This window comes from Hemibagrus wyckioides, linkage group LG09 (assembly GCF_019097595.1).
Source record: "Hemibagrus wyckioides isolate EC202008001 linkage group LG09, SWU_Hwy_1.0, whole genome shotgun sequence".
NCBI lineage: Eukaryota > Metazoa > Chordata > Actinopteri > Siluriformes > Bagridae > Hemibagrus > Hemibagrus wyckioides.
The window spans coordinates 24,480,680-24,507,812 of NC_080718.1; the positions used below are offsets into that span (position 1 = coordinate 24,480,680).

The 27,133-nt window shown below is 39.5% G+C and overlaps 1 protein-coding gene across 2 annotated transcripts; it reads right to left on the bottom strand.

Moving 5' to 3' along the window:
- abhd12 (abhydrolase domain containing 12, lysophospholipase) lies at positions 1-26,732 on the bottom strand. Of its 2 annotated transcripts, XM_058399411.1 has the most exons (14): positions 26,596-26,732; positions 25,482-25,620; positions 11,026-11,147; positions 9,917-10,022; positions 8,810-8,929; positions 8,536-8,566; positions 8,296-8,341; positions 8,002-8,131; positions 6,623-6,660; positions 6,165-6,244; positions 5,717-5,799; positions 4,183-4,261; positions 3,858-3,985; positions 1-3,020 (listed from the first exon to the last, which is right to left on the bottom strand). In XM_058399411.1, the coding sequence occupies exons 2-14, from the start codon at positions 25,616-25,618 to the stop codon at positions 2,987-2,989; spliced, it is 1,134 nt and encodes a 377-aa protein (XP_058255394.1). In that variant the 5' UTR covers positions 25,619-25,620; positions 26,596-26,732; the 3' UTR covers positions 1-2,986. The 2 variants fall into 2 exon arrangements, with proteins under 2 accessions (XP_058255394.1, XP_058255393.1); XM_058399410.1 differs by lacking the exon at positions 26,596-26,732 and having other exon boundaries at positions 25,482-26,060.
- Between the last annotated feature and the right edge of the window lie 401 nt (positions 26,733-27,133).

The window sequence follows — 27,133 nt, forward strand, 5'->3', positions numbered from 1 at the left end:
AGTCAGCTGTGAGTTCCATCCTTTATTATTATTATTATTATTATTATTATTATTATTATTATTATTATGTACAAACAGAGAAACTGTACAGTCTTCTTGATGTGTCCAGTAGTACAGTAAGGTTTAGCAGCTTAAAAATCAAAACAAAAACCTGTAAACCACATGATACTTCGCCAAAAAAAAAGAAACAAAATGTAGTAACAGTTTTAAATAACAAGACAAATTCATAAAAGTATTTAGAACAGACTGAAACCAGGCTGAAATTGTGTGTTTGGTCTTAGACGAAGGCAGCTGAAGGGAATCTGAGCAGAGAGCTCAGTAGCTCAGTCTTTCTCTATTATAATGTTAATATATAAATTACAGGCAAAAAAGAAAATTCAAGAATAGATCCAAACCTTTTTCTTTAAAGAATCATGATAGTACTGTTGATTTAGTAAGAATTGAACATGCATCTGATACCAAAACAAGTAAAAAGAAATGAAAAAGAAAGAGTTGATTTGTTCAAAGCTTTGGTCACTCACTTGGGGAAGGGGGAAAAAAAAAAGTCCACTAAATAATCACACTGATAAATGTTCTAAATCCATTCAACATGACTGTTTTTGACTTGGTTCGTATATATATGATCTGATCTGGGCTTCTAAGTGACTGAAATTCCCATGATGCGTTACATAATAAAACAAAACAGAATGCTTGATATGTTTATATGCAGTGTAAAGCCCAGGGGTCATGTTTCTTTAGTGGCCTTGTGTGTTGCTTTCTCTCATTAGCCTCGAATTAGCCCATGATTAGGCTATGAGGAAATTATAGAACAGGCAACGATAATAATAACAAGAAATCTAGCTATGTAATGGTGTAGAGGACATGGAGCTCGTCTAGGGGATAGTCTTTGAAAACATGTACTCAGAGGCTAGTAATGCTAACACACACACGCAGTCTCTCTTCCATACACACACATGTATACTTCAGTACACTCCCCTTCATATTTTGTAACTTCTGATTAATTTCTAAACTGATCTTGATATATATTTCCTGATACGGAAACGCTAACACGGCTAACCAAATCCGAACTCACAGGAAGTCAGGAACATGTAATGATGATAGCCTGTTAGCTCACCGCTCACATATGATAAATACTATATATATATATATATATTTTTTTTTTTTTTGCTTATTGTAATCCAGGGATTTTTTTTTTGGTAACCCCAAAAAGCCTCTCAGTGCACAGATTATGCCAGAAAATCCTACATTCAGAACATCGTGTTGACCTACGGCTCATAACACAGACTCTATGTAGCCTAAATGTAGTAATATTCATCACTGTGGTGAAAAACCAGTACAGTACATTATTGCTGCACAGTCCAGAAGACGCTCAGTAAAGCGAGTGTATTGCTTATGATGGGACTGTAGTAGCTTTGACTCACAGCTAGCTGATTAAATAAACAAGCGTCTGATAACAAAGGTGTAAACGTGTTAGTTTCTATTAAATACATCTGCCATACAGGGATTAATATATAAATATAAACACTGACCAGGCATAACATTATGACTAATATTGTGTTGGTCCCCCTTTTGCTGCCAAAACAGCCCTGACCCGTCCTGCACTGTGTATTCTGACACCTTTCTATCAGAACCAGCATTAACTTCTTCAGCAATTTGAGCAACAGTAGCTCGTCTGCTGGATCGGATCACACGGGCCAGCCTTCGCTCCCCACATGCATCAATGAGCCTTGACCGCCCATGACCCTGTCTCCGGTTCACCACTGTTTATTCCTTGGACCACTTTAGACAGACACTGACCACTGCTGACCGGGAACACCCCACAAGAGCTGCATTTTTGGAGATGGTCCAATCCCAGTCTTCTAGCCATCACAATTTGGCCCTTCGTCAAACTTTTTCCTGCATCTAACACATCAACTTTGAGGACAAAATGTTGACTTGCTGCCTAATATATCCCACCCACTAACAGGTGCCATCATTCACTTCATCTGTCAGTGGTCATAATGTTATGCCTGATCAGTGTATATCTCAGCTATATCTCTGTTATATAGTGCGAATTTAAAACCATGTGACTGATTACTCAAAACTATTTCGCGTCTAATATTTTGGTGTGAATCCTGGGAAGGTCATCATAATTATTTATTTAGATGTATACATCTATAGATATTAATATAATCTGTTTAGATATTTGTAAAGGCTCTGTAGGGTCTCCCTCTAGATTGTAAATTAATGCAGTATATAAGGATTTATTAGTAAGTTGAAATAAACATCTCATTTTAGACCGAAATAACTTGTGTTTGGAATGTGTGAAGGGAGATTATAATCAAATTAAACGTAAATAAATAAATCAAACCTGTATGATCAGGAAAATGACGGTGAACGGGGTGAGAGGGAATAAGACCGAAGGGTTTTCATGACCTATAACTCTTAAACTGAACCTAAAATCCAGAAGGAGTTTTATAAATTTTGAGATTGTCATCACTAGCTCTCTGAAAAAGAATGAGTTAATTTTTTTTACAATTAATTTGTGTATTTTTTTTGTTTTGTTTTAATTATGCATCATGGTGGAAAAACAGAGTTCTTGAAATAAAAAAATGACTTGACTTTAAATCTTACACGATTAAAGTTCACACCAAATGGATAAAAGGTCCAGTTAAGCTCTACTTGTGATTATTTTAGTAGAGTAGCAGCCGCTGCAGAGGGGAATGACATCTTCATAAAATACATCACATGCGATCTCGCAGGATTCTACACTACTGTGCAGTGTTTCTCTTACAAGCATCCAGTTTCTGTTCAGTTCAGGGTTTGCATATTTCTTTGCATATGTTGTGCTCAAGCTGCCTTTCTTCCGTCTCTCTCTCTTCGTCTCACTTGCTGTTCTCTGCTCTTCAGGTGATTTAATGGAGTATGGAATGCACAGGTGCATAGTGTGTGTGTGTGTGTGTGTGTGTGTGTGGTGAAAAGAGGTCAATCTGGTAGGAGCTTGCAGCTATACATGTGGATGAGTCGTGCTGAGAAAATCACTAAAGAGAGAGAGAGAGAGGGAGAGATGGTAACATTGCCTTTTGCTATCACCTTTATTCTTTTCATCCATCCATTTAAACACAGCTTTCTATTTCTATTCAATATGTCTAAGAATTCTTTCTATTCATTCACCCGACTCCTTTAATCCATCCATCCATTATCATCAGTCTTTCTCCACTCACCCATCCATTTACCAACACTGTTATTTTTATTTGTACATCCCTCCATCCATCAACAGCTTCCTTCATTTCATCTATCAGTCTGTACACCTTCATCCTTTCAGCAGCTGCTTGGTCTAAATCACTGACTCAGTTATAACCTTCTCAGTTATTGCTGAATTTATTCATTCTCTCTTTTGCTCTCTGTCCTCTCTCTGTCTTTGTCTTTCTCTGTCTCCCTTGCTCTCTCTGTCTGTCTCTCTCTGACCTCCCTCTCCATCTTTCTGTCGCTCTCTCTGTCGGTCAATGGCTTTCTGTCCTCTCTTCCTGTCTCTCTATATCCATCTCTCTCTTTCTGTCTCCCTTGCTCTCTCTGTCAGTTTGTCTGACCCTGTATCTCTGTCTCCCACACGCTCTCTGTCCGCCACTTTGACTCTCTCTCTTTCTGTCTCCCTTGCTCTCTCTCAGTCTGTCTCTCTTTCTCCCTTGCTCTCTGTCTCCCACACTCTCTGTCTGCCACTCTGACTCTCTCTTTTTCTCTGTCTCCCACTCTGACTCTCTCTCTTTCTCTGTCTCCCTTGCTCTCTCTGTCAGTTTGTCGGACCCTGTCTCCCTCGCTCTTTCTGTCTCTCTTTCTCCGTCTGTCTCTCTCTGTCTGTCTGACTCTCTTGTACTTACCCAAGTATGTCAGGCAGCTGGGGACTGCGGTAGATGAACTTGTGCCTGTAGCCCTGACTGCTGGGAAACGGAATAAACTGCACCTTGTGTCCATTCAGGCTCTTGGACTGAGCCGCGATATTGTACAGCTGAAGGAGAGGAAAAGAGGAAAACGGTCATTAGAAGGAGAAAGCACTCAGCAGGAAGCATCACAGTGGAGCAGAAAACACTGTGCGGTTAGCATACTTTAATGTGGCCTACTGAGAGTCCACACACACACACACACACGGGTGCTAAATAACTGGATAAAATGAAAATAAAGTATGTTAAATAGATCGACTGTTACTTTTTTTCCTAAGTGGAAAGGGACAACAGGATCATCTTCAGCATGGAGAATCAGGATTGGACAGGAGATGTGATTCACACTGCAGAGAGGAAAAGAGAGCAAAAAAAACATCAGTCACAGATTTCTTTAAATGAAGTCAAAATAAACGTACTTCTTGAACTGAAGGGTCATGTACTGAACTGTTTTGCAGAGGAAAAATAAGTCGGAGGTCACGACATGGCATCACTGTCTGAACTGGTGGAACTGTACGAACTGGTGGTGCTGCTGTTAACATATTTGATGCTATTCAATGCATCCATTTTTTATCCACATTTATTGCCCAGCATGTCAGGGTTGATTACACTCATATATTTGTAGGTTTTTCTTTTGCATCTGTGCCAAAAGTGACATTCACAGTCCTCCACAACAGGAAGTGATGATTTTCTTCTGCTTAGATACTAAAGCAAATCATTATAAATGGCTAATAATACATGGAAAACTAACAGACGGAAAAAATACGGAGTATTTTAGTACTGAATACCACAGCAGCGTGAGGCCTGTTGTACATGAATGGAGTAAATATGAAACCTGATGAGGAATAAATGCTGAGTGAGCGTTTGTGTAGCAGTTTCTCAGCCAACACTATCCTATTCTCATACTGTATATACCAGTACACTGTCTCATGGCAACAAAATGCTCAGGTTTCTGCTGCAACGCCTTTGCAAAAGCTGTGTGTGTTCTGTGTTAGAGCATGAGTCAGCTTGCTTGCTAATGCAGAACATTACACAGACTATAAATAACACTGGTCAGTGATGTAAAAGCCCAGTGTTAGTCAGCTACAGTTATATTAATAAACAGCAAACTGGGCAAGAATATGAGCTCTGTGAAGTTCTTTTGTTATCCCATGCAGTGGATTTCATTCTTTCAAGGTTCTCATTGTTTTATAGGAAAAACAATCCGATCAATACTTGACTGAGAAATATTTGTGACTCTCTGCTGCTGCAGAGGTTTGTTTGTGATCATAAAATTTGGGGATAATAATGTGGTTTCTCATTAAGACATGTATCAATTCTATTCAATTTTATTTGTATAGTGCTTTCAACAATGGACAAGTCTTTACAGAAATATATATTTTTTTATATTAGCATTTGTCCCGTGCAATGGCAGGGTAGCAGATTATTCGATCCACACGATTTAACACAGGTTTTATCCTGAATGCCCTTCCTGTCACAACCCTCCCATTTTTATCCGGGCTTGGGACTGGCACCGAGAGTTAGTTCTTCAGTGGCTGGGGTGGCGCACTGCTCGGTAATCGAACCCGGGCCACGGCAGTGAGAGCGCTGGACCACCAGGAGGCCCCTTTACAGAAATATATTCATTCATAAATGCATATTTATCCCTAATGAGCAAGCCTGATGCAACAGCAAGAAAACTACCTGAGATGATAAGAGGAAGAAACCTTGAGAGGAACCAGACTCAAAAGAGAACCGTATCTGGTTAACAAGATAGAAGAGACTCCAGCTGTATTATTCTGGACACACGCACAGACACTTACTTCTCATCGCTGGGAAATCGGATATCGTTGGCAGTGATGGAGTCCAAAAAGAACCAGTCGAAGCCTGGGAGATATCTGTAAACCTGCAACGTTACAATACACACGAAAAGCCAATTATGAATATTAAAATAAAAATAAAATGCATTCATGAGTATAGGTATAAAATAATAGCAATATAGATTTGTCATTTCTTCATGGATCTATCTGAGCAATATGATTATGCAGAACGAAATCACTTTTCATTCTATTATCAGTCACATGACAAAGGATGCTGAGACGAAGCTGTGCTTTTCTAGGCAACGGTTACAGCATGTAGGACATGGGACCAAATGTGGATTTTACATCCAAATAATATAGTTCAGACCTGTGGAGATGATCATTGAGTATTTATCCATGGCTATTTATTTTTCTTGTACACGCATGCACACAATATATGTAATGAGCTGACCATGGAGAAGGGGTGGCTCTTGGCTTCTTCCCTGATGTTGGTAAAAGGAGACTCCAGGATAACAGCTTCAGGTGGCGTTCCTGTAAACACAGCAGGAAACACTGCTTCACCATAATCTCATTCCTCTTCCGTACCACGAACAAGCCACCTCCAGGGTACAATGAGAGTATGTATATGCGTTATTAAATGACTTACAACATAAAACTGTAGGACTACAGCCATACTTCATCTTTGCATAAAAGGAAGTTTTCCTTCTCACAAATTTAAGGAAATGTCTGATACCAATAGAAACATCAATTTGCATAGTTAAGTGAGTGTGAGTGTAAACAGTCATTATCGAATCCTCCGAATTAGTATCTTTCACCAGAATATCCATTACACTCTAGTCTGCGACTTGGAGGGTCAAATGGCCTTTAGACGGAGTTACAGTTAGTTGGATCACATATGCACACACTCACCTCTGTCACACAGACGCCTGGCTAAGTTAGTGGCCACTCTGGAAAAAAACGAAATAAATACACACTATCAGAAACAAGCTCACTCAGCTTTCTCCTTCTATTACGCTTCCATCGAAACATTTCTGTAAATTTATGTACTGTAACATAAATGATGTTGATGTTAGGGTCTTAATTTTGGAAGTAAGGAACTATGAGGACTCTGTAGCTAAGAAGAAATGAAAGAATGCAACTTGCACAAAAAAACCTACAAGGTATGTCAGTAACTGGTTCTTCAAAGCTTAAACAAACAAACAAACAAGAATCAATTAAACTGTGAGTAACGTTAAAATAATTAGTGCTCATCTGCTTGTGTTAACTTCTGGCATTTTTCTGGTGAAAGGTGACTATCCATTTGAGAATATTCATTAAGAACGTTAATAATCCAGAAATTTTAGGCCACTTTGGCATTCCATGTCATTAAGGTCCATAGGAGACTCTGAAACCTAAAAAATCTGAGCACGATCTCAAGGAGCGTAAAAATAAATAAATAAATAAATAAATATTCATATCAATTAAATTTTCTATCCTGTCACTCAGGAGGTGAAATAAACTCATCCTGGCTGTGAGACAGTGAAGAGAAGTACAAAATAAAATAACAAATCAGAAAACACAAGGGCAATTCAGACAAACCGGAAAAGGTAGGTATAGTTTGTGAATGGAATTCTTACTGCTGATTGGACGAGACATCGGTCACTCAGGACATACAGGCTGCAGCAGTAGAAAGTGGATTGGTGTGTGTATGAACACAGCTCTGCTCTTATAACGCTCCTTACATCCTTTAATCTGGAATAGTTTGGTCTTCGAAACATTCCTGCGTTCTATTGGGTGTTTTTAGAGATCGCAAACTAATCTTTAATCCATGATACGCTATCAGTATATCCAAAATCACAGCATATGAACCTTCCGCAAAGTAGCGCTGAATGAATTCCATTTTCTCATAAACGTTTGTTATTTTCTTTAAAAGATTTAAAGGTGCATTATTGGAAAAAAAAATGGTTTAAAGTGAAGGCAGAACTCCACACATGTACAAGAAATAAAGTTAGATACACAATTTCCTACTGCTTGTAGATCTTGAGTGACCGGTGTCTCGTCCAATCAGTGGTAAGAATTCTATACCTACCTTTTACAGTTTGTCTGAATTGCCCTTGTGTTTTTAGATTTCTTATAGTTTCGGATTTGTTATTTTGTTTTGCACTTTTCGGCCACCATAATTTCGGCTTAAGTGTTCTTCTGTATACACTGAAATGGTACGAATGTAAATTATGGTGTGATCTGCTGCCATGATCCGACAGAACGTCTGGAAGCTTCCAGGATTCTATTAACAGAAAAGCAAGACCCACCCGGTTCCCAGAGAGTGGCCCCAGATGTAGAGCTGAGTGTTCCCGATCCTCTGTTTCAGCCACTGGTAAAGGAAGAGAGCATCCTGCGTCATCCCTCTCTCAGAAGGGCTGCCCTCTGAATCCCCCCAACCTGACACACACACACACACACACAGCCACATATACAAAGATGCTTAACTGCATAATAATGGTCTCATCAGCAAGGACTCTGTATATGTTCACAGGCTCTCTCACTATAATCTTTATTTCATTTTACATATTTTAATACACTGCCAAATATAATAAAATACTCACCTCTGTAATCGAATGTGACTACATGGTAGCCTAATGAACTGAGGACCTGAAAGACAGAACAGAGTGAGATGGATGACAAACAAATCACCCAACCCATGTTATATGCATATAATTAAACACTAAACTGCTAGGAATGACAGGAATGATCTACACTGTTAACGTCATCAGTTTCAGGAAATGGTTTACACACAAGCACATCACTGGGTTCATGGTACTGAGGTGTAGGTGTTTGTGTTTTACCTTATAGAGCTGCACTCTATGGTCTCCTCCCCTGAAACACACACAATAAGACAACGACAACATTATACACACACACTGTTAAGGCTTGTATTGATGATCAAATGTCCTCAGAACGATAAGAATATCTGAAAGTTTTATCTTGTGTGGACATTTGGCTATTTTTCCTTTTGTGTGTGTTACTGGAATTAAAGTTAGTATTAGATTTATTTAGCTCCATTACAGTGGAAGCTTCTCACAAGGATAGCATGACAATTGTGTGTGTGTGTGTGTGTACCTGGTCCCTGCATTGCCATGCAGATAGAGCATGACTGGGTGAGAGGACTGGAGTTTGCTTTCATACCAGTTTCCTTCTTTTTCCTGTGCCTCCTTCCACAGCAGGGCTGGTACTGTGTGCCTGAGAGAGAGAGAGAGAGAGAGAGAGAGAGAGAGAAAGAGGACAGATAGAGAGACAGACAGATAGATACAGAGAAAAAGACAGAGAGAGACAAAAAGAGACAGAGAGACACACACAGAGTAACAGACAGAGAGAGAGGCAGAAAGAGAGAGAAACAGAGAGATGGATAGAGAGAGACACACACAGAGTCAGACTTTGAAACTCCTGAAGTGTTTCCATTTGTGTGATGTGTGACACCTCAGGCTAAGACTAAAGTTATCATGACAACAGTGAGTAGCTTCTTTATAGCAACATTATACTGGAGCTACAATAACCCAGCCACTGAGGGGTTAACTCTCAGTGCCGAACCCAAGCCCAGATAAAATGGGAGGGTTGCGTCAAAAAGGACATCCGGTGGAAAAACCTGCAGCAAAATCAAATATACAGCATAAATGATCCGCTGTGGCGACCCAGACCAGGGGGTAGAAGAAGGATGACAAGATACTGGAGTTACAAACTGTGGAGTTTTAAACTGTGCTAATTTTTGCACTCATTTAACACGCTGATATTTTTTATTAAAATAAAATAAAAATAAAAGGTTTTGCCATTATGTTCCTGTAGGGTTTCCTCATATATAGTGCTTCAATTAAAAAAAAAAAACAAGATGCGTATATAAATATTTATGATTCTGATAAATCAAGTAATCTTAATGATTTATGCATGATATAATCTTTATTAAAGCTTATGATATGATATGATATATGATAATTTATCATATTACTATTAATAATGTTAATAATATTAATAATGTGTTATGGATCAATCACTAATATCGTGTACAGCAGTAGTGCATTTATTATTGGATTCCTCCTTGTCATATCCCCACAGTCTGTACAGAAGGCTCCTCTCACACTAGAAGAAATGGTAAAAAAAAAAAAAACAGAAAGCAGAAAAACGAAGAGACGAATGTGATGATGCAGTCTGTGCGTCTTATGACGAAGCTCTTACCACACGCCGATATGAACGCCTTCCTCTGGCTGAAGGTAGAAATTGTGTGTGTGGTTCAGGCCTTGATCCAGCGGCTTCTTAAGATCGATAAAATATGGCACCCTCACTGGAAAAAAAAAACACAGAAAGAGACTGAAGCTCAACACCGTGGCAACATGCGGGATGTAAACAGACAAGATGTCAGTTCTGCTTTCTCACGGTCTGAAAATGTACACTGGTTTTTTTTATATAGAAAGTTTTTCTCAAAGATTTGGCAATAATTAAAAGCCTTGTGACCTCAACTGCAGTCCTGCATGCATGAAATCAACAGATTAGTCAAGTGAAAGACGATCACATGTCCTTCCTGTACAGACAAGCAACCACGCATGCACACATGCACACACACACACACAAACTCTCTCTCTCTCATTCTCACTTCCTAGGCCAGATCAGCAAGACCGAATGCTTTGCACAATCAAGTGTTTTAGATTTCTTGTTTTTCTTCTCAAATGCATTGAGCTGAATTATAAACAGAAGCAGATCAGTGGTGTAGATAATCAAAAGCAAGGAGGGACTTTACACTTCCCAAATTACACCAGAATAAATCCCCCAGGGGGAAATTATTGATAATGTGGTTGGTACAGAGGTCTCAGAAACTCATGCAGAAAATAGGGTTAAATATAGATGGACGAGAAGGCTGAAAAGTAGCTAAAGTTGGCACGGGGTTGGGCGCTATTGAATAATGATTATTACACTGTTAAAAAATTGTGATAAAACAACAGGTTACAGGTCTGTCAAGGAGACACAGAGGCACACATAAGGCATTATTGACCTTTTCTGGTCATTACAGAGTTCAGAGTAATGATCAATGAAAATATAATCTAATATACAACATATGTGGGGTTTTTGTCCCTCGTATATAATCACATCATGAAGAATTCATGCATTCAAGCTGCCATTAAATTAATTCATAGCCTACAAGAATCACTAGGATCATAAATATGCGCTTTAGGTAAGTTGTAATCGTTTGCTGTTAACAAATGCAAATGACTTACTGGAGATACGTATATAGTATTAAAGGTTAATGAGACATTTATCTATATGCTGGTTTAGAAAGAGGAATTACTCACCAAAGTTTAAAAAGACAAGCTTGGCCTGGATGGAAGGACAGAGCTTGATGACGAATGGAATAGCAATGTAGATCCCCAAAACCCAGAGGAAGATCCTCCTCAACCTGCACATCAAACCACCCCTGTAAATCACACACAAACACACACAATTATATATTTGTCACATCTATTATATATATAGACTATATTTATACACTTTATATTGCCAAAAGTTTTGGGACACTCCTCCAAATCACTGTTGTTTTTCAGGAGTTGGGCTCGGTCCCTTAGTTCCAGTGAAAGGAACTCTTAATGCTTCAGCATATTAAGACATTTTGGACAATTTCCCAACTTTGTGGGAACAGTTTGGGGATGACCCCTTCCTGTTCCAACATGACTGCACACCAGTGCACAAAGCAAGGTCTATAAAGACATGGATGAGTGAGTTTGGTGTGGAGGAACTTGACTGGCCTGCACAGAGTCCTGACCTCAACCTGATAGAACATCTTTAGGATGAATTAGAGTGGAGACTGTGAGCCAGACCTTATCATCTGACCTCACAAATGCGCTTCTAGAGGAATGGTAAAAAAATTCCCATAAACACACTCCTTAAACACACTCCTTTCCTTGTGGAAAGCCTTCCCAGAAGAGTTGAAGCTGTTATAGCTGCAAAGGGCGGACCAACTCCATATTACATTCATGTGCATGTAAAGGCAGACTTCCCAAAACTTTTGGCACTATAGTGTGTGTGTATATTATATATATATATATATATATATATATATATATATATATATATATATATATATATATATATATATATATATATAAAATATTACAGCACTCAGTGTGGAATGTTTATAATGCATGTGCTGTGAACAGTGCTTCAGCTCACTAGATGCAAAAGTGTAGATAGAAAAGATATGAAAAAGTATGGAACTTTTTCAGAAAATATTAAGTATTGTTTTACACAATGTCTGACATACACTGGGTTTTCACAGGGCAAATATGAAAACCCACAACCTTTCTCTCTCACACACACACACACACACACACACACAGACATTTGGAGGAGCAGTGCTATATTATAAAATGTCAAACTTATGAGCAAATAAATAGAGGGAGAGAAAAGAACACTAAGTAAGAATCATCTAAATACAGGAATGAAAGGGGAAGAGAGAGAGAGAGAGAGAGAGAGAGACAGAGATCACATGAAGGAGACTGCAGTAGGTAAAAGTCTAGGGCATTGGTCATGAGGTCAGAGGAGTCAGTTTCTGCTCTCAGCTCTCACTAGACAGGATCAGTTACTGCACACTTCCTGATTATATAGATTTCCCACTTGCCAGACACACACACACTTACAGACAGAGAGGCATAAAGACACTCAGAGAAACATACACACACACACTTACAGACAGAGAGACATACACAGACACACACACTTACAGACAGAGAGACATACACAGACACACACACTTACAGACAGAGAGACATACACAGACACACACACTTACAGACAGACATACAGACACAATCACATATGTCTCTGTGTGTGTCTGTATGTCTCTGTGTGTTTCTCTGTGTGTGTCTGTATGTCTCTGTGTGTGTCTGTATGTCTGTCTGTGTGTTTCTCTGTGTGTGTCTGTATGTCTCTGTCTGTGTGTTTCTCTGTGTGTGTCTGTATGTCTGTCTGTGTGTTTCTCTGTGTGTGTCTGTATGTCTCTGTGTGTGTCTGTATGTCTGTCTGTGTGTTTCTCTGTGTGTGTCTGTATGTCTCTGTCTGTGTGTTTCTCTGTGTGTGTCTGTATGTCTCTGTGTGTGTCTGTATGTCTGTGTTTCTCTGTGTGTGTCTGTATGTCTCTGTCTGTGTGTTTCTCTGTGTGTGTCTGTATGTCTCTGTATGTCTGTCTGTATGTCTGTCTGTGTGTTTCTCTGTGTGTGTCTGTATGTCTCTGTGTGTGTCTGTATGTCTCTGTGTGTGTCTGTATGTCTGTCTGTGTGTTTCTCTGTGTGTGTCTGTATGTCTCTGCCTGTGTGTTTCTGTATGTCTCTGTGTGTGTCTGTATGTCTCTGTCTGTGTGTTTCTCTGTGTGTGTCTGTATGTCTCTGTGTCTGTCTGTGTGTTTCTCTGTGTGTGTCTGTATGTCTGTCTGTGTGTTTCTCTGTGTGTGTCTGTATGTCTCTGTGTGTGTCTGTATGTCTCTGTCTGTGCCTGTATGTCTCTGTATCAGAAATTTCAATGTGATTTATTAATATAGTGAATTGCTCATGATCCCGTCTCTATAGCTTTGCTCTCATTTCCCACCCACTGTAACTGCATGCATTTCATTTAGACATTACTCTCATTTTCACCAAACTAAACATTAGTTTTTGTTGCTATTGGTTAAGCTGAGTGCTTGTTAATAAAATAGTAGTGTGTGTGTGTGTGTGTGTGTGTGTGTGTGTGTAGTAATATAATAAAGCTCCGTATACAACACTCTGTACTCACTCTATTGAATAATGAGAATTAGATTAAGGACTGAAATTCTCCGTCTCTACACTGTGTGCTGGAACATTGTGTGTGGGTGGGTGGGGGTGGGGGGTTGTTGCTCTTTGTATATAGCTCTAAAGCTACATTTACACAAGTCATCAGTCGCTGTATGATGAAGTCGTCAGTAGACGTCCAGTGGGTGGTATCAGTGGGTGGTACAGCTAGGATTCCACTTGGTGATGAATCAGGTTTCTTGCTGCTAAAATGAACTATTTTGTAGGAAGATTTGAGGTTTGTGTATAAAATTCAGCAGTGTGTGTACTGTATACTGTAAGTATCATATAGGAGATGAAGGAGAAGCAGTGTGTGTATACTGTCCTCACCCCCACTGATGGTCACTCTACCAACTCACTACAAACATCTGCATCAAGTTCAACTGTTCTCATCTCTGTCATGTCAGTGATGTGGACACACACACACAAACACAGACAGACAGAGACATACACACACAGGCTCACACAAAAACATACAGACACAGAGAGACACACACACACAGATGAACACATGCACACAGACTCTCTCTCTCACACACACACACACACACAAATATACAACCACACACACAGACAGACACATACAGACAGACACACACAGACAGACAGAGACATACACACACAGGCTCACACAAAAACATACAGACACAGAGAGACACACACACACAGATGAACACATGCACACAGACTCTCTCTCTCTCTCTCACACACACACAGACAAATATACAACCACACACACAGACACACACACAGACAGACACACACAGACAGACAGAGACATACACACACAGGCTCACACAAAAACATACAGACACAGAGAGACACACACACACAGATGAACACATGCACACAGACTCTCTCTCTCTCTCTCTCTCTCTCACACACAGACAAATATACAACCACACACACAGACAGACACATACAGACAGACACACACAGACAGACAGAGACATACACACACAGGCTCACACAAAAACATACAGACACAGAGAGACACACACACACAGATGAACACATGCACACAGACTCTCTCTCTCTCTCTCTCTCTCTCTCTCTCACACACACACACAGACAAATATACAGACACACACAGAGACAGACACACACAGAGACAGACACACACAGAGACAGACACACACGCAGCATGGGTCTCTCCACTGATACAGAACACAGGCCTAAGAGAATGATTATTTCTGTTTAATAACAAAAGAAAGGCATTCTCCCAAAAGCAAAGCCAGAGACCATAGAGTTACAACACCACAACACAATTAATGTCATGCACACTATCACTCAGACACACACACACACACAGGAAGCATTCATCATTTCTGATTTTTTTCATTAATTTTCTCCTGTCTGTAGGCCCTCCTGCTGCATTTCCCTACTAGATAGAAGAGTCTGAACTGATCCATTTAAAAAACACTAAACATATGGCTTCATCATCTGCTGGGTGTCGGTTGTACTTCGATTGAACAATGCATGCTTTAGTCGAACTTTTAGTTTCTCCTCTTAATGCATTTTAGAGAAAAACAAACAAACAAACACAACACATGATGCCTGTCGCATGAAATGAACAGTCCGAGACAGAAAGAAATCATCCCTCGTATCATCACGCCATTCAGAGTATGCTTCTCACTACTGACAAACAAACAAAACAAACAACATCAAAAGAATAAAAAAACAGCAAATAATCTGAAATGAAACCTTGTACTGATTATCTCAAAATGAGATTAATTAAATAAATAAATAAAAATAATAAAAGCAATTATTCTGAATTGAAACCTTATATTTGATGTCTTGCTATCTCAAAAATAATAAAAAATTTTTTAATAAAAATAAAGCAAATAATCTGAACTGAAACCTTATATTGATGTATCTTTATCTCAGAATAAATAAACAAACAAATAAATAAAGCAAATAATCTGAAATAAATCCTTATATTAATGTCTTGTTATCTAAAAATAAATAAATACATATAAAGCAAATAATCTGAAATAAATCCTTGTATCAATGTCTTGCTATACAAAATAAAGCAAATCATCTGAAATGAAACCATTATATATACTGATGTCTTCTTATCTCTGTTATCACATTCATCCAGATATTACACAATACACATGAATGATTTCATACAGTTTTCGGACCACACCCTGTGTAATAGTGAGAGGTCTTTCCTGCACCCTGAGACTGGAAACACGGGTTATACAGGTAGCGCTGCAGGTAAAGTCCTTTCCAACAGAGAGTGGAGTAGGAATGGAGTTTTAATGGGGCTAAACCATGCTGTCCATCTTGTCTGACTGTTGTCATCATCAGTGCTGACAAAGCATGACAAGCGTCCTAGTTCCAAGAAGAAAAGGTCGGCATGAGGAACTTCCAGTTTTAAAACACTATCATGATTCGTTTCTCATGATACCTTCTAATCAGTTTGAGATACTGACAGCTAATTAACTAATTATATAAACTTCTATAGACTAAAGAGATACACACTGACACACACACACATACACACACACACAGTCTTCCCAAACAGTCTGAGATACTGATAGCTAATAAACAGATTCTATAGACTTCTATAGACTAGATATACACACAGAGAGACACCCATGGAGAGACACACACAGACACAAGAGAGTGTCTTCCAAACAGTCTGAGATACTGATAGCTAATAAACAGATTCTATAGACTAGAGATACACACTGTGAGACACCCATGGAGACACACATAGAGACACACACACAGACACACGGGAGAGACAAGCAGAGAGACACGCAAAGACACATGCAGAGACACATGCAAAGAGACACGCAGAAAGACAGACTCACATGGAAACACACTCAGAGAGACACACAGAGAAAGACAGACACAGAGACGCATGGAGAGGCACACAGAGAGACACACAAACACACATACACACACCTGAGACACACACACATACATATACACAGACAGAGACACACACAGAGAGACAACTGAGACACACACACAGAGACACATACTCATACATATACTCAGATAGAGACACACACAGAGAGACAACTAAGACACACACATACACAAACACACACACACAGACACATACTCGTACATATAGACAGATAGAGACACATGCAGAGACAACTAAGACACACAGACACATACTCATACATATACAAAGAGAGACAGACACACGCAAACATACACACTCATACATATACACACACGCAAACATAGACCTACACAGACAGACACACACACACATACAGCAACACACAGAGACAGACACACACAGACAAAGACACACAAAGTGTCTTCCCAACAGTCTGAGATACTGATAGCTAATAAACAAATTCTATACACTTCTATAGACTAGAGATAAGACAAAATTTGTACAGAGGTTCATTACACTTAAATACTAACTGCTTTGTGTTGAAGAGATATAACGTTAGGATCGACGTCACTAAGGATCACTAATGCTGCTGCATGTACCGTAAGCTGCATCTTAAAGTGCAACTCATTAACAGCTAGTATTTTTAGATGAGCTTCTATCAGCTATTACATATCTCTTACACTTCACACAGCAGACAGCTAGAAATCCATCAATACTGCTAGAACAACACAGAAGTGCGGTACAGCTCCAGGACTCTTACAGCTCTCTTATAGCGCTTTAGACAATAGACATTGTCTCAACACAGCTTTAGTGAAATATAAAAATGTAGAATAGAAACGTTTCAAATTAAATTTATATTTATCTCTAATCATAGACGATTTGAGGAAGAAACCTTGAGAGGAACCAGACCTCAGAACCTCATCCCCATCTGGGTGACTCCCGATAAGTGTGATTATAAATAATGTCCTTCCTACAACTGTGTATATTCAGGTGACGTTGTGTAACAACTTCCTGCCGAAGCCATCGAATTTTCACTGATGGAGAAGCAAGCGCTAAGCTGACCGCTGCAGCAGTGGTTCAAAGCTGGCACCATGGCCTCCAAGTGGTTCTCTCTCCACAGCGGTCCTGTGGATCTCCATCCTGTCCTCACAGAGACATGTCCAGCAGCAGTGAGCACCACTAAGCCACAGGAATCACTTTTTTTCTGTACGACTCTTCACCCAGATGTACACATCTATCTATCTCAAAAATGAAGTGGCACACTCATGTTCTCTCTCTCTTTCTCTCTCTCTCTCTCTCTCTCTCTCTCTCTCCATTTCTCTCATTTACAAGAAAGGGTCTCTGTTCAAACAGACAGCTCAAATCTGAATATGCTGCATGTTTGACATTCTGAACGGGAAAGATCTTCTGTGGTCCACACACACACACACACACACATACACATAGAACCACATTCCACCCACTTAAACACTGTGCCTGAACACTGTAAACAAAATACTGCATGGACCACCTCTATTTCTGCTGCTAACTATGTAATACTGGTACTTTATTCTTCTCTTCACACTAGGTCAGTGCTTTTCTGTCCATTACTCTGCCTATTGTCCTGTTTTAGTAATGATTGTACTTTATAGTTGTGTAGTTCTGTGTAGGTCTTATGTAGTTCTCTGTAAAATTATGGAGCACTATGGTCCTGGAGGAATGTTGTTTCATTTCACTGTGCACTGTATCAGCATTGAAATGACAATAAGCAGAAATACTGATTTTTACTTGTACTTTGCATTGTGAAAAAGAGATTTAAAAATAAATCAGACTTGCTCTGTTGTGCGAGTATGGCCTTATAGCTCAGTGCATGCTGTCAGATCTGTTTTGACAGATATGCCTGAGTGAGTTAGTGCTTTGACTCGCCACGACACTGTGGTAATGAATCCAGTCTCTCTCTCTCTCTCTCTCACACACACACACTGGAATGACCATCCCGCTGGCTCAGGACCCTTTAGGACACCTTTAACATCCTCTGATCCTCCTCTGTTCCTCCATTTAGTTTTCCTTTAAATCACATTAGCTACAACAAATTAGCAGCCAGTGTTAAAGTGAAAATACAAATCATTTCCAATTTTATTTCTATGCGAATGTCCGGAAAATCTGAACATGAATCCCAGCTAATAGCAAACGCTCCTGGGTTCATCTCCAAAAATAGCTATGCGTGAGGTAGAGGTCGGTCTTCACCGGTCATTTGAAGACAGCCGGTGACTCGAACAGTCTTGATGCATGCCTACCTTGTACCCTTTAGATGCTAAATGACCTTGAGCGTTTTAATTCCACCTCTGTAAATATAAAATACTGCATTTTTAAAACACTCAACGTACTATCTACACCCATCCTTTACCCCTTTCTCCATCCTGCTACAGCTTTAACAAAGCCATTGTGAAGGCTCATTGCCTGAGCTATAAAGACCCGTCCTCACAGGAATAGGAAGAACTGAAATAAGATGCTAAATCCGTATCATGGAGACGTCTCACAGGGCTGGAGTTCACTCCGGGGAGAAGGAGGGTGACTCAGTGTGCAGCAATGAAGAGCTTCATGTTCTTACACCGCCGAAACAAAAGCTACAACCACTGTTTTTGCTCTAAAATCTGTCTGCAAAGTCGGGAGAGCAGATAATAGTATAACAGTGTAATAATGGTAAGAAACTACATTTTACTACATTCTCTTTGTTGGAAAAAAAACATTAGAGATATCTTTGAAATACAATGTGCCATTTGAAATGGCTCTGTGAACAATAAAATATTCTGACAAAGGCTCTGTGACTTTCAGAATCACATCAGATCATTGTTTGCTGAAATTCAGACAATTTGAGATGACATCATCTCTGGTGTCCCACCAGTTCGTCTCAAATGGCAAACTAAATAGCATGCTTTTGATGAAGGATGTAATACAGTAATAAATATAAGGCAAATATAAGTTTTTGTAAGGCAAATACGAATAAAGAAAACCCTCCGTGTGTCCCATTTCACTGAAATTCAGGCTACTCAATATTACAGTTGATGCGACAATGTTGTCTTCTGCCCATCAACTGATACCAGATCTGCTAACCCTAAAGAGGAAGAGGAGCCCAAACTATTTTCTGTGTAGGACGTTAACAAATCACTTGTCTCACACACCATTGGTGGCTTGGTGAGGGAAAAAAAAGCTTGTCTGAAAGCTGGTGAACAACTGTAAAAAGTATAACTATAAATTTCTCTAGAATCTACATCTTCAACGAACACAGATGACTAGCAGCTCGCGATTACTGTCCAACCCTCTGCATGTGTATAGAACAGGCTTAAAGGTGTCCTGCAGTGAATGAAACCGCATTACAGAGATGCAGGTTAGGGGGCGGGGCTTCCAGCAATTCAGTTCCTATTGGAGGGTTTTAAATAACTGTGCAACTGTCAATCATTCCAGATTTTCAAGTCGGTTGACCCAAATGCAAATTTTACTAGTGGGGGATGACTGTGTTCCTGAGTGATACAAGCATACTCCAGTGACATGAGGTTCTCACTCAAAAGGTTTTGGAAGATCTGCCTAATAAAATATATTTCCATGTCGATAGCCATTAGCAATTTAGCATTTTGAATGCAGTGTTGAACACAGTCATAGTGAATCTCTAACAAATCTTTATTATTTTACTACTGGTGTAAAACAGTTATACAAATCTGGTATTAAATCTTTCAATCACAGGAACACTAACCAATCATGGGCATCTGTGAGCTCACATATGCAGAAGAGGGCAGATAACGCCTTCCTCCGAGTGTGTGTGTGTGTGTGTGTGTGTTCCTCTGCCCTGTGATGGAGCATGAGCAGCAGTTTTAAACACGTAGATGGTTGGCTTTATGTCATTCAGAGGAAGCATGCATTAGCCTTTACCCTCCTCTGGTTAGTAGCTGTCATATGACAAAGGAGAGCTGAGTCATTGTTGGGAATTGGTAAGAAACCAAAAGGGGGGGAAAAAATCAGTTCGTTCCTCAATGAGAAAACACAGTGTTTGTGTAACTCAGGCAACCATTAATCCCTGTGTAAGTTGTTTCTATGGAAACAACAATGATCCCATTAATATAAACCTGACTGCTGGAACTATTGTCCAACTTCTGACCAATCAGATTTGAGAAGTGCTGTGGTATAACAAGCTTTATCAGCTTATTTAACAGGACAGAAACGATATTTAGAACTCTCAATAATAGCAAAGCTCAAAGAAAACATAATCTAAAAGTACGGATTCTAGACTATAAGCTTGTGTGTCATGTTTCATCGTCACTTACTGCACCTAGAGCTAAGCTGATGTTAATGCCATTACTGATTATTTCCTGATCACAGTATACCCTTAGAGACAGCTGGCACAAAGGGGTCTGAGTTTCAATTTCCTGAATTGGCCTGGGTTAAAGTGAACTTTACCTGCCGTGTGTCGATAATTCACACCGGGACCTTTGGAGAATAACGACAATGGGTTCGAATTACAGGAGCACCAGGTACAGAATAACACCCGGCTCGTGTTTCGGTTCAGACGTGAAACTGCGGTGACAATTTACACTACAGCTCCTATGATAGGGTGACACTAATACGGCACTTCACTGATGTTTATTAGCTATTAGTCATCATCTTAATACCTAGCCTATACAGTAGGGCACTAAGATCAGACTCTGATAAGGTTTTTTTTTTTTTTTAAATTAATTAATTAATAAAAATTACTGCCTTTTATTCACAATTCTTCATGTATAGAAATGCTTTAATTAAATTATGAGAAATTCACTTGGGAAATTTTGTGATGTCATAAATTTCAATATAATAATAATAATAATAATAATAATAATAATAATAATAATAATAATAATAATACTTATTTTATTTTTACCTTTCTGCAACCTGTAAAATGATTCCCTTAGGCTCCCCACAGTACAGATTTATTTTATGAACATAATCTAATTATTAGACTAATGACTATAAGAACTCTATAATAAATAAAATTACACTGTAAATAAGTTTATCACTGTAACTACATTAAAAATCACAGAATCACTGTGAGAACCATGAGTTTAAAGACATTGCAGCAAATGAACTGAATTCGGATTGTAGCCTAGTGTGAACGCAAACCGGCGCTATGTTTCAGCCTACAAATGATTTAAGCGAACCAACAGTTTCAATATAACTTTATGTAAGGAAGAAAAAGGAGGAGAAGAAGAAGAAGAAGAAGAAGAAGAAGAAGAAACACATTAGTGGCTACACTAAAACACGTAAAACTACCTTTTGCGCTCATTTATATTCAGAATAATAAAGCTGCTCTGAGGGAGTCTGTTGCTAATGTACTACGTGAAACACGTTCCCAAGTCCAAACACAAGAGATAAATATTATCAGTCACCACTTTATTGTTCAGCACACACCACTAGTCTGCTGTTGGACTTATCTAAAATAAATATCTAACACTGAAGCAGAGGAACGCCAGTCACATGGCCATTATGTCATCATGGATCCCATTTCCTTAAAAGTGAATTCTTTCTATTTGATCATCTGCGTGTGATTCAATTGAGAAGTGATTACCAATACGAGAGACGAATGGTACGATGCCTCATTTCTTCTGACCTCAGGGTTCTTCAGATTTGTTCCTACTTGCAGTTTCTGTATATGTTTTATATATTACCAGAAATACTTTTGATTTATGGTCAGTTGGATGGTTACGGATACATTCTGTAGCTAGCAATGTCTTGTGTATGTGTGTGTGTGTCAGTGTGTGGTCATATAGCACTAGCCTGGAACAAAAACAACAGGAATGCCTACTAGTAACAAGCACAGCGGATTATTTGCCCCTAGCATGAACTATATATAATGCAAAAGACACCTACAGCTATATAATAACATTAATCTAAGGAAGGTGGGGGGGTGTCCTGGTGTGAATGTTGGTAGAACAGGTCCTGCGGTGAGCCATCCTTCTGCTCAAATGTAAATCAGGACACCATCCTGCAGTCAGCTTTAATCACTGCCTACTGTGGAAGAACCTCCTTTTGATAACGCTAAATGAAAGAACATCAGCTGTTGGGTCAGAACAGTGAGTCAGTAAAACTGTTTGGTCATGGAACCGTGTGATCTGCTTGAACAGAACAAGAAGAGAAACTGTGGCACTCGCTTCTTTTCTCTCAGATAAGCAGGGAGAAATGTCTGTACTTCAAAATTCAGGATCTGCTGATTGTGCAGAGTCTGCATGCTGAGCTCAGGCGGCCATATTGCCGGGGCGGAAAAAAGAACCACTGTCATGCTCGCACACTTTCTCTCTTTTATCCTCTGCTACAAAAATAGAAAGTCTCTCTTCTCTCTCTCTCTCTCTCTCTCACACACACACTTACACTCCACTGACTTTGCTCTACAGGAGAAAGCATTTTTCTCTCCCCTCACACACATCTAGATGAGAATGAGTGTCTTCTCTATTATTGAGGAAAACTTGGTTCAAATTATTTTTAAATACAGTTGAAGACGGTCTTCCATCATGCATACACGTGCATTGCTGAACCCTAATACAAGAGATGGTGATTTTCGAATCCCTCCTTGTCCTGATTGGTTTGGAAATTGCTAGAGATCATTTGTCTTTTCTGTCTGATTATAGCTTGGCTCAGATCAGATATTTTATTGACAGCTGCTGAAATGTGAAGGGCAACATCACCAAAAATGACAGAAGGTGCTTTGTTTAGAACAAAAATCACTAAAATGCAGTCCCCCCTTTTAATTTCAAAACCAGCAAGCAGAAATTTCAAAACATCCTGAGGCAATTCAGATATGCGGTGTTACGTCTGCTTGAATCGAACCCTGGTGCTTTCCCTCTCGGTGTGAGGACACAACGATCACACTCGGGTGTGGACTAAAACAACCAGCATTTGAGTGACGTGAGGTGGTCTAGGTCCGGTTCCAGGTGATGTCTAGAGCGTCTAGTTTAAAATGAGAAAGTTGCTCGGACGTGATGTGCAATTTAGAAAGGGAGCAGATTTGATTTGTTTGTTTAACTGAGCTGCAAGACGCAAACTGAGCCAGAGTTGTAGTGCAAAGAAAAAGAGAAATAAAAAAAAATCCGGAAGTAATGCTTTAGACTAGCTATATAATATATAATAATTTATTGTGTAGCAGCGTCGTCAGCACTTTCTCCGTACTTAGTAAAGGTTTCTCATTATTTCTTTCTTTGCATTTCTGACCAATGAATGAACGAGTTACATGTTCACATTTTCCATATTTCCTGCCCCAACGTTTCATTGTTCTGTGGCCTGTTTACGTGTACTGTGAAACCAAATCAATGATTTCTATGAAAACCCTAAACAGAGTTTTGAAACGCTTTCCTCTGACAGTGTCCAAATAAAGCTATAATTGTTATTAGCGACACTAACTGACACTGAGGACGCGATATACAGAGCTGAGTGCTACAAATCACATGACCTTGTGAGAAACGTCCAGACTGCTTAAGCACATGTGGAAACTTCCAATCACAGCTTCATAACGTCTTAGTGAGGCTGACTTAAAACACTCATCAATGTGCACTGAGATAACCAAAGCTAACAAACACACAAATAAAAAAAAAAAGCACAGTCTGCAAAACAGAGCTCACGAGACCAGGAAGTTTTGAGGAAAAATGTCCAGTCCTAATGAACCACAATCATGCAGACGTGAATGGTTTCTTCACTTTATTTCATAAAGATCTTGATTGAGGAGATAAAAGTGAGCTGTATCAGAGTGAAAGCAGTCCAGTGTTCAGGCTCTGACTCTGCAGGATGATGTGGTTCATGTGGTTGAGGGGATTTTATTTTTCGAGAATAAATAAAATCTGACGCTCTACTGCTGATCAAACTCGACGCACACAGGGAGTGTTTGCTGTTAATCTTTCACAGCGCTCGAGTCCACCGAGATCTATTTACAGACAGATTAGAGACATCACATCCTCCCAAAGAGGCTATAATACAACGGGCGATTAATGCGTAAACAAGCAAAGTGGTTCAGTTTAAAGTAGCCTTCTCTTAGCACAAAGCTATGTTTCTGACTCATGGGCTGGACAAATTAAGAATGTATACGTTAGGTCGCTGGGCCTAAAGTTAAAGATATAGTGTGCTGTCAAGTCGCATGTTTTGGTTATTCAGAGTCCTAAATGACTCAGCTAAAAAGCAGCTACTAAAGTAATGCAACTACTTACGGCGAGCTACTTCCCACTTACCACATTCACGCAGAAAAAGAAATGTATAGGTTTAAGATTATCCATTTCTAAAGACTGTAAGTTGAACGTTTATAATGTAGCACATCATGTTTACACGTGACGACAAAGCCAAACAGTTGGCAAACATTTCAGTTCAGTTCCATCCCCATCTATAAAGATCTACTCCTCAGATCTAAGGAAGCAACTTTTACGCTTTTTAATATGATAACGACGTACTAGCTATTCTCTCGTCTCTTGTAATGTGACTCTCCAGTTAGTAAGATGCGCTGGTGGCCTAATATCAATGTGCAAAATCAGAAAACATCTAATCTCATATTAATCTAATGTTTCATCCTCGATATTGATATTCAGTATCTTGACTTTTTCCTCACCAATATACGCAACAATACCTTCACTTTCAGAAATAATGCACATTGTAAGCATACCTACCCGCAGAGATAGATCGATTAACCCATCTTAAGATCCAGCTATGTTTAAGTGAAAGTACAAAAGTCAAAACTTTTAAAGCTACAGGAATTGGATTTGCTCAGAAAAATAAGATTAACAAGTCCTCAAAGTGCTGACTTCTGAACCCTACGGGGCTTTTAGAGTTCAAAATCAACAAGCTTTTATCAGCTCGACCCTGACAGCATGGAAAGGCATTGATTAAGTCAGAACTTGCTGACCCTGTTTCAAAATAATCCCAAATCGAAAACTCCCGCCATGATGAAAAGTTCGGATTAAATGAAGGCAACACATGTGATGCAACATTCTGACATTCAGCGACCCATCAGTCAGCATCATGACTCTTTAAAAGGCGCCTAACACGCAGCGCTGCACCGACTAATCGGGCGATTAATCGAATCCTCTGGGCTGCGTCGTGCATGTCTTACCTTCTGCATTTTCTCCCCATGGCTTTGTCCGTCTCGGTGTTTGAGTCTCCCTTGTCTTGATCCGTGCCCCGGTTCAGAAGGGTGCTTGCAGCGGAGCTTTCGTGCTCTTCAGAGGGCGAGTTATTCCGCCTTCGCATCGCTGAAATGACAGAAGCGGACCAGATGCGGAAAAGATCAAAAGGAGATGAGATTATATGATCTTGGAAAAGACAATGCAGCACCGTGTCTATGTTCCGTGTGATTAAAGACAGGTGGCGATAGTGATCTGAAGCTTCGCCCAGGTATGACAGCGCTGGCGTTTTGTCTTGTCCTCTCTGTCTTCAGCACTTCTTCTACATTGTTTTCACAAAGTGCGATATCTGCAGCGAGCAGCTGATCAATGCAACCTTTTCCTCTAGGCTCACGGGACAGCCAATCAACGACGCGCAACTTTTCGCCCACGTTCCATGAACAACCAATAAGAGAAAGGCAAGCTTTCCCCACCAGCTTTCAGCGATAGCCAATCGGAATCGATTTGCGGCAGCCATCTTGGTAACTTAGCCAAGTGAGGAAATCGTTAACCCACTCGTTTTGCGGCAAAACCCCCACCTCCTGTGATGTGATTTTATATGCGATACGAATACGGGTGGGGGGAAAATATTTAGGAAATCCTATGAAATGTTTCCGGATTTTATTGTGTTAACATGTGAGATTATTATTATTTTAGTTCATTATCTGTTTTTAATTAGTTTTAATTATCTGGTTTAATTAAATTAGTTGCACTAGTCAGGTAATAACGCACCTTACGACGTTACTTTATGCAGCTAACTTTTGTAACTATTACTAACATACTCGGCATTCAAGTTCTTTAGTGAATTCATAACACTGAGCTTCAACTGAATCAATTAAATATTAATATCTAGCGACACTGTACTTTTAATTAAAAAACTGACTGAATCTGGCCAGTTCATTTTATTTCGTATCTAATTTGAAATTTCTCTGATCTTTCTCTTTAATGGTAACTGATGATAATGATAACCAGGGCGGATTTAGCATCAGGTTTCGTTATATCGCTCATTTCACAAAGCATTAAGAAAAGACGACTTGTGAGAAATAAACCACAGAGAAACCAAACCTGGTGCTCATTTTGTTTCGAGTTCTTGGGAACTTTTAAAGTACTGTCCAACAAGTTGCTCATGTATTTCTTTCCACACGACAGTTTCTGTCACAGACTCGTTCCCCAGGTAGCGTCAAATGAGCAGTGGCTGAATCCCAAACGGCTTCTAGCTCACTACACTAGTGCCCTAGGGAGGGAACGAAGTAACGGATATTTTGCCATATCTAGTGCACTACGTATAAAATAGGAAGCTATTTGGGATTCAGACTTTGCCTGCGCGCTTAAATGTAGTTTATACATCGCGCGAAGAATACATACATTATACAATGGCCTAAAGTATATAAACACCCAATCTAATGATTAAGCTCAGGTGTTTGAGCCATATTTATTGTTAACAAGGGTACAAAATCATAATGAGATGTCTAAGAAAGCTTATACTATATACACTATATGGCCACGTGTGATCATCACACTCGTACACTATACTGCCAAAAGTTTTGGGACACCCCTCCAAATCAGTGAATTCAGGGGTTGGGCTCGGCCCCTTAGTTCCAAT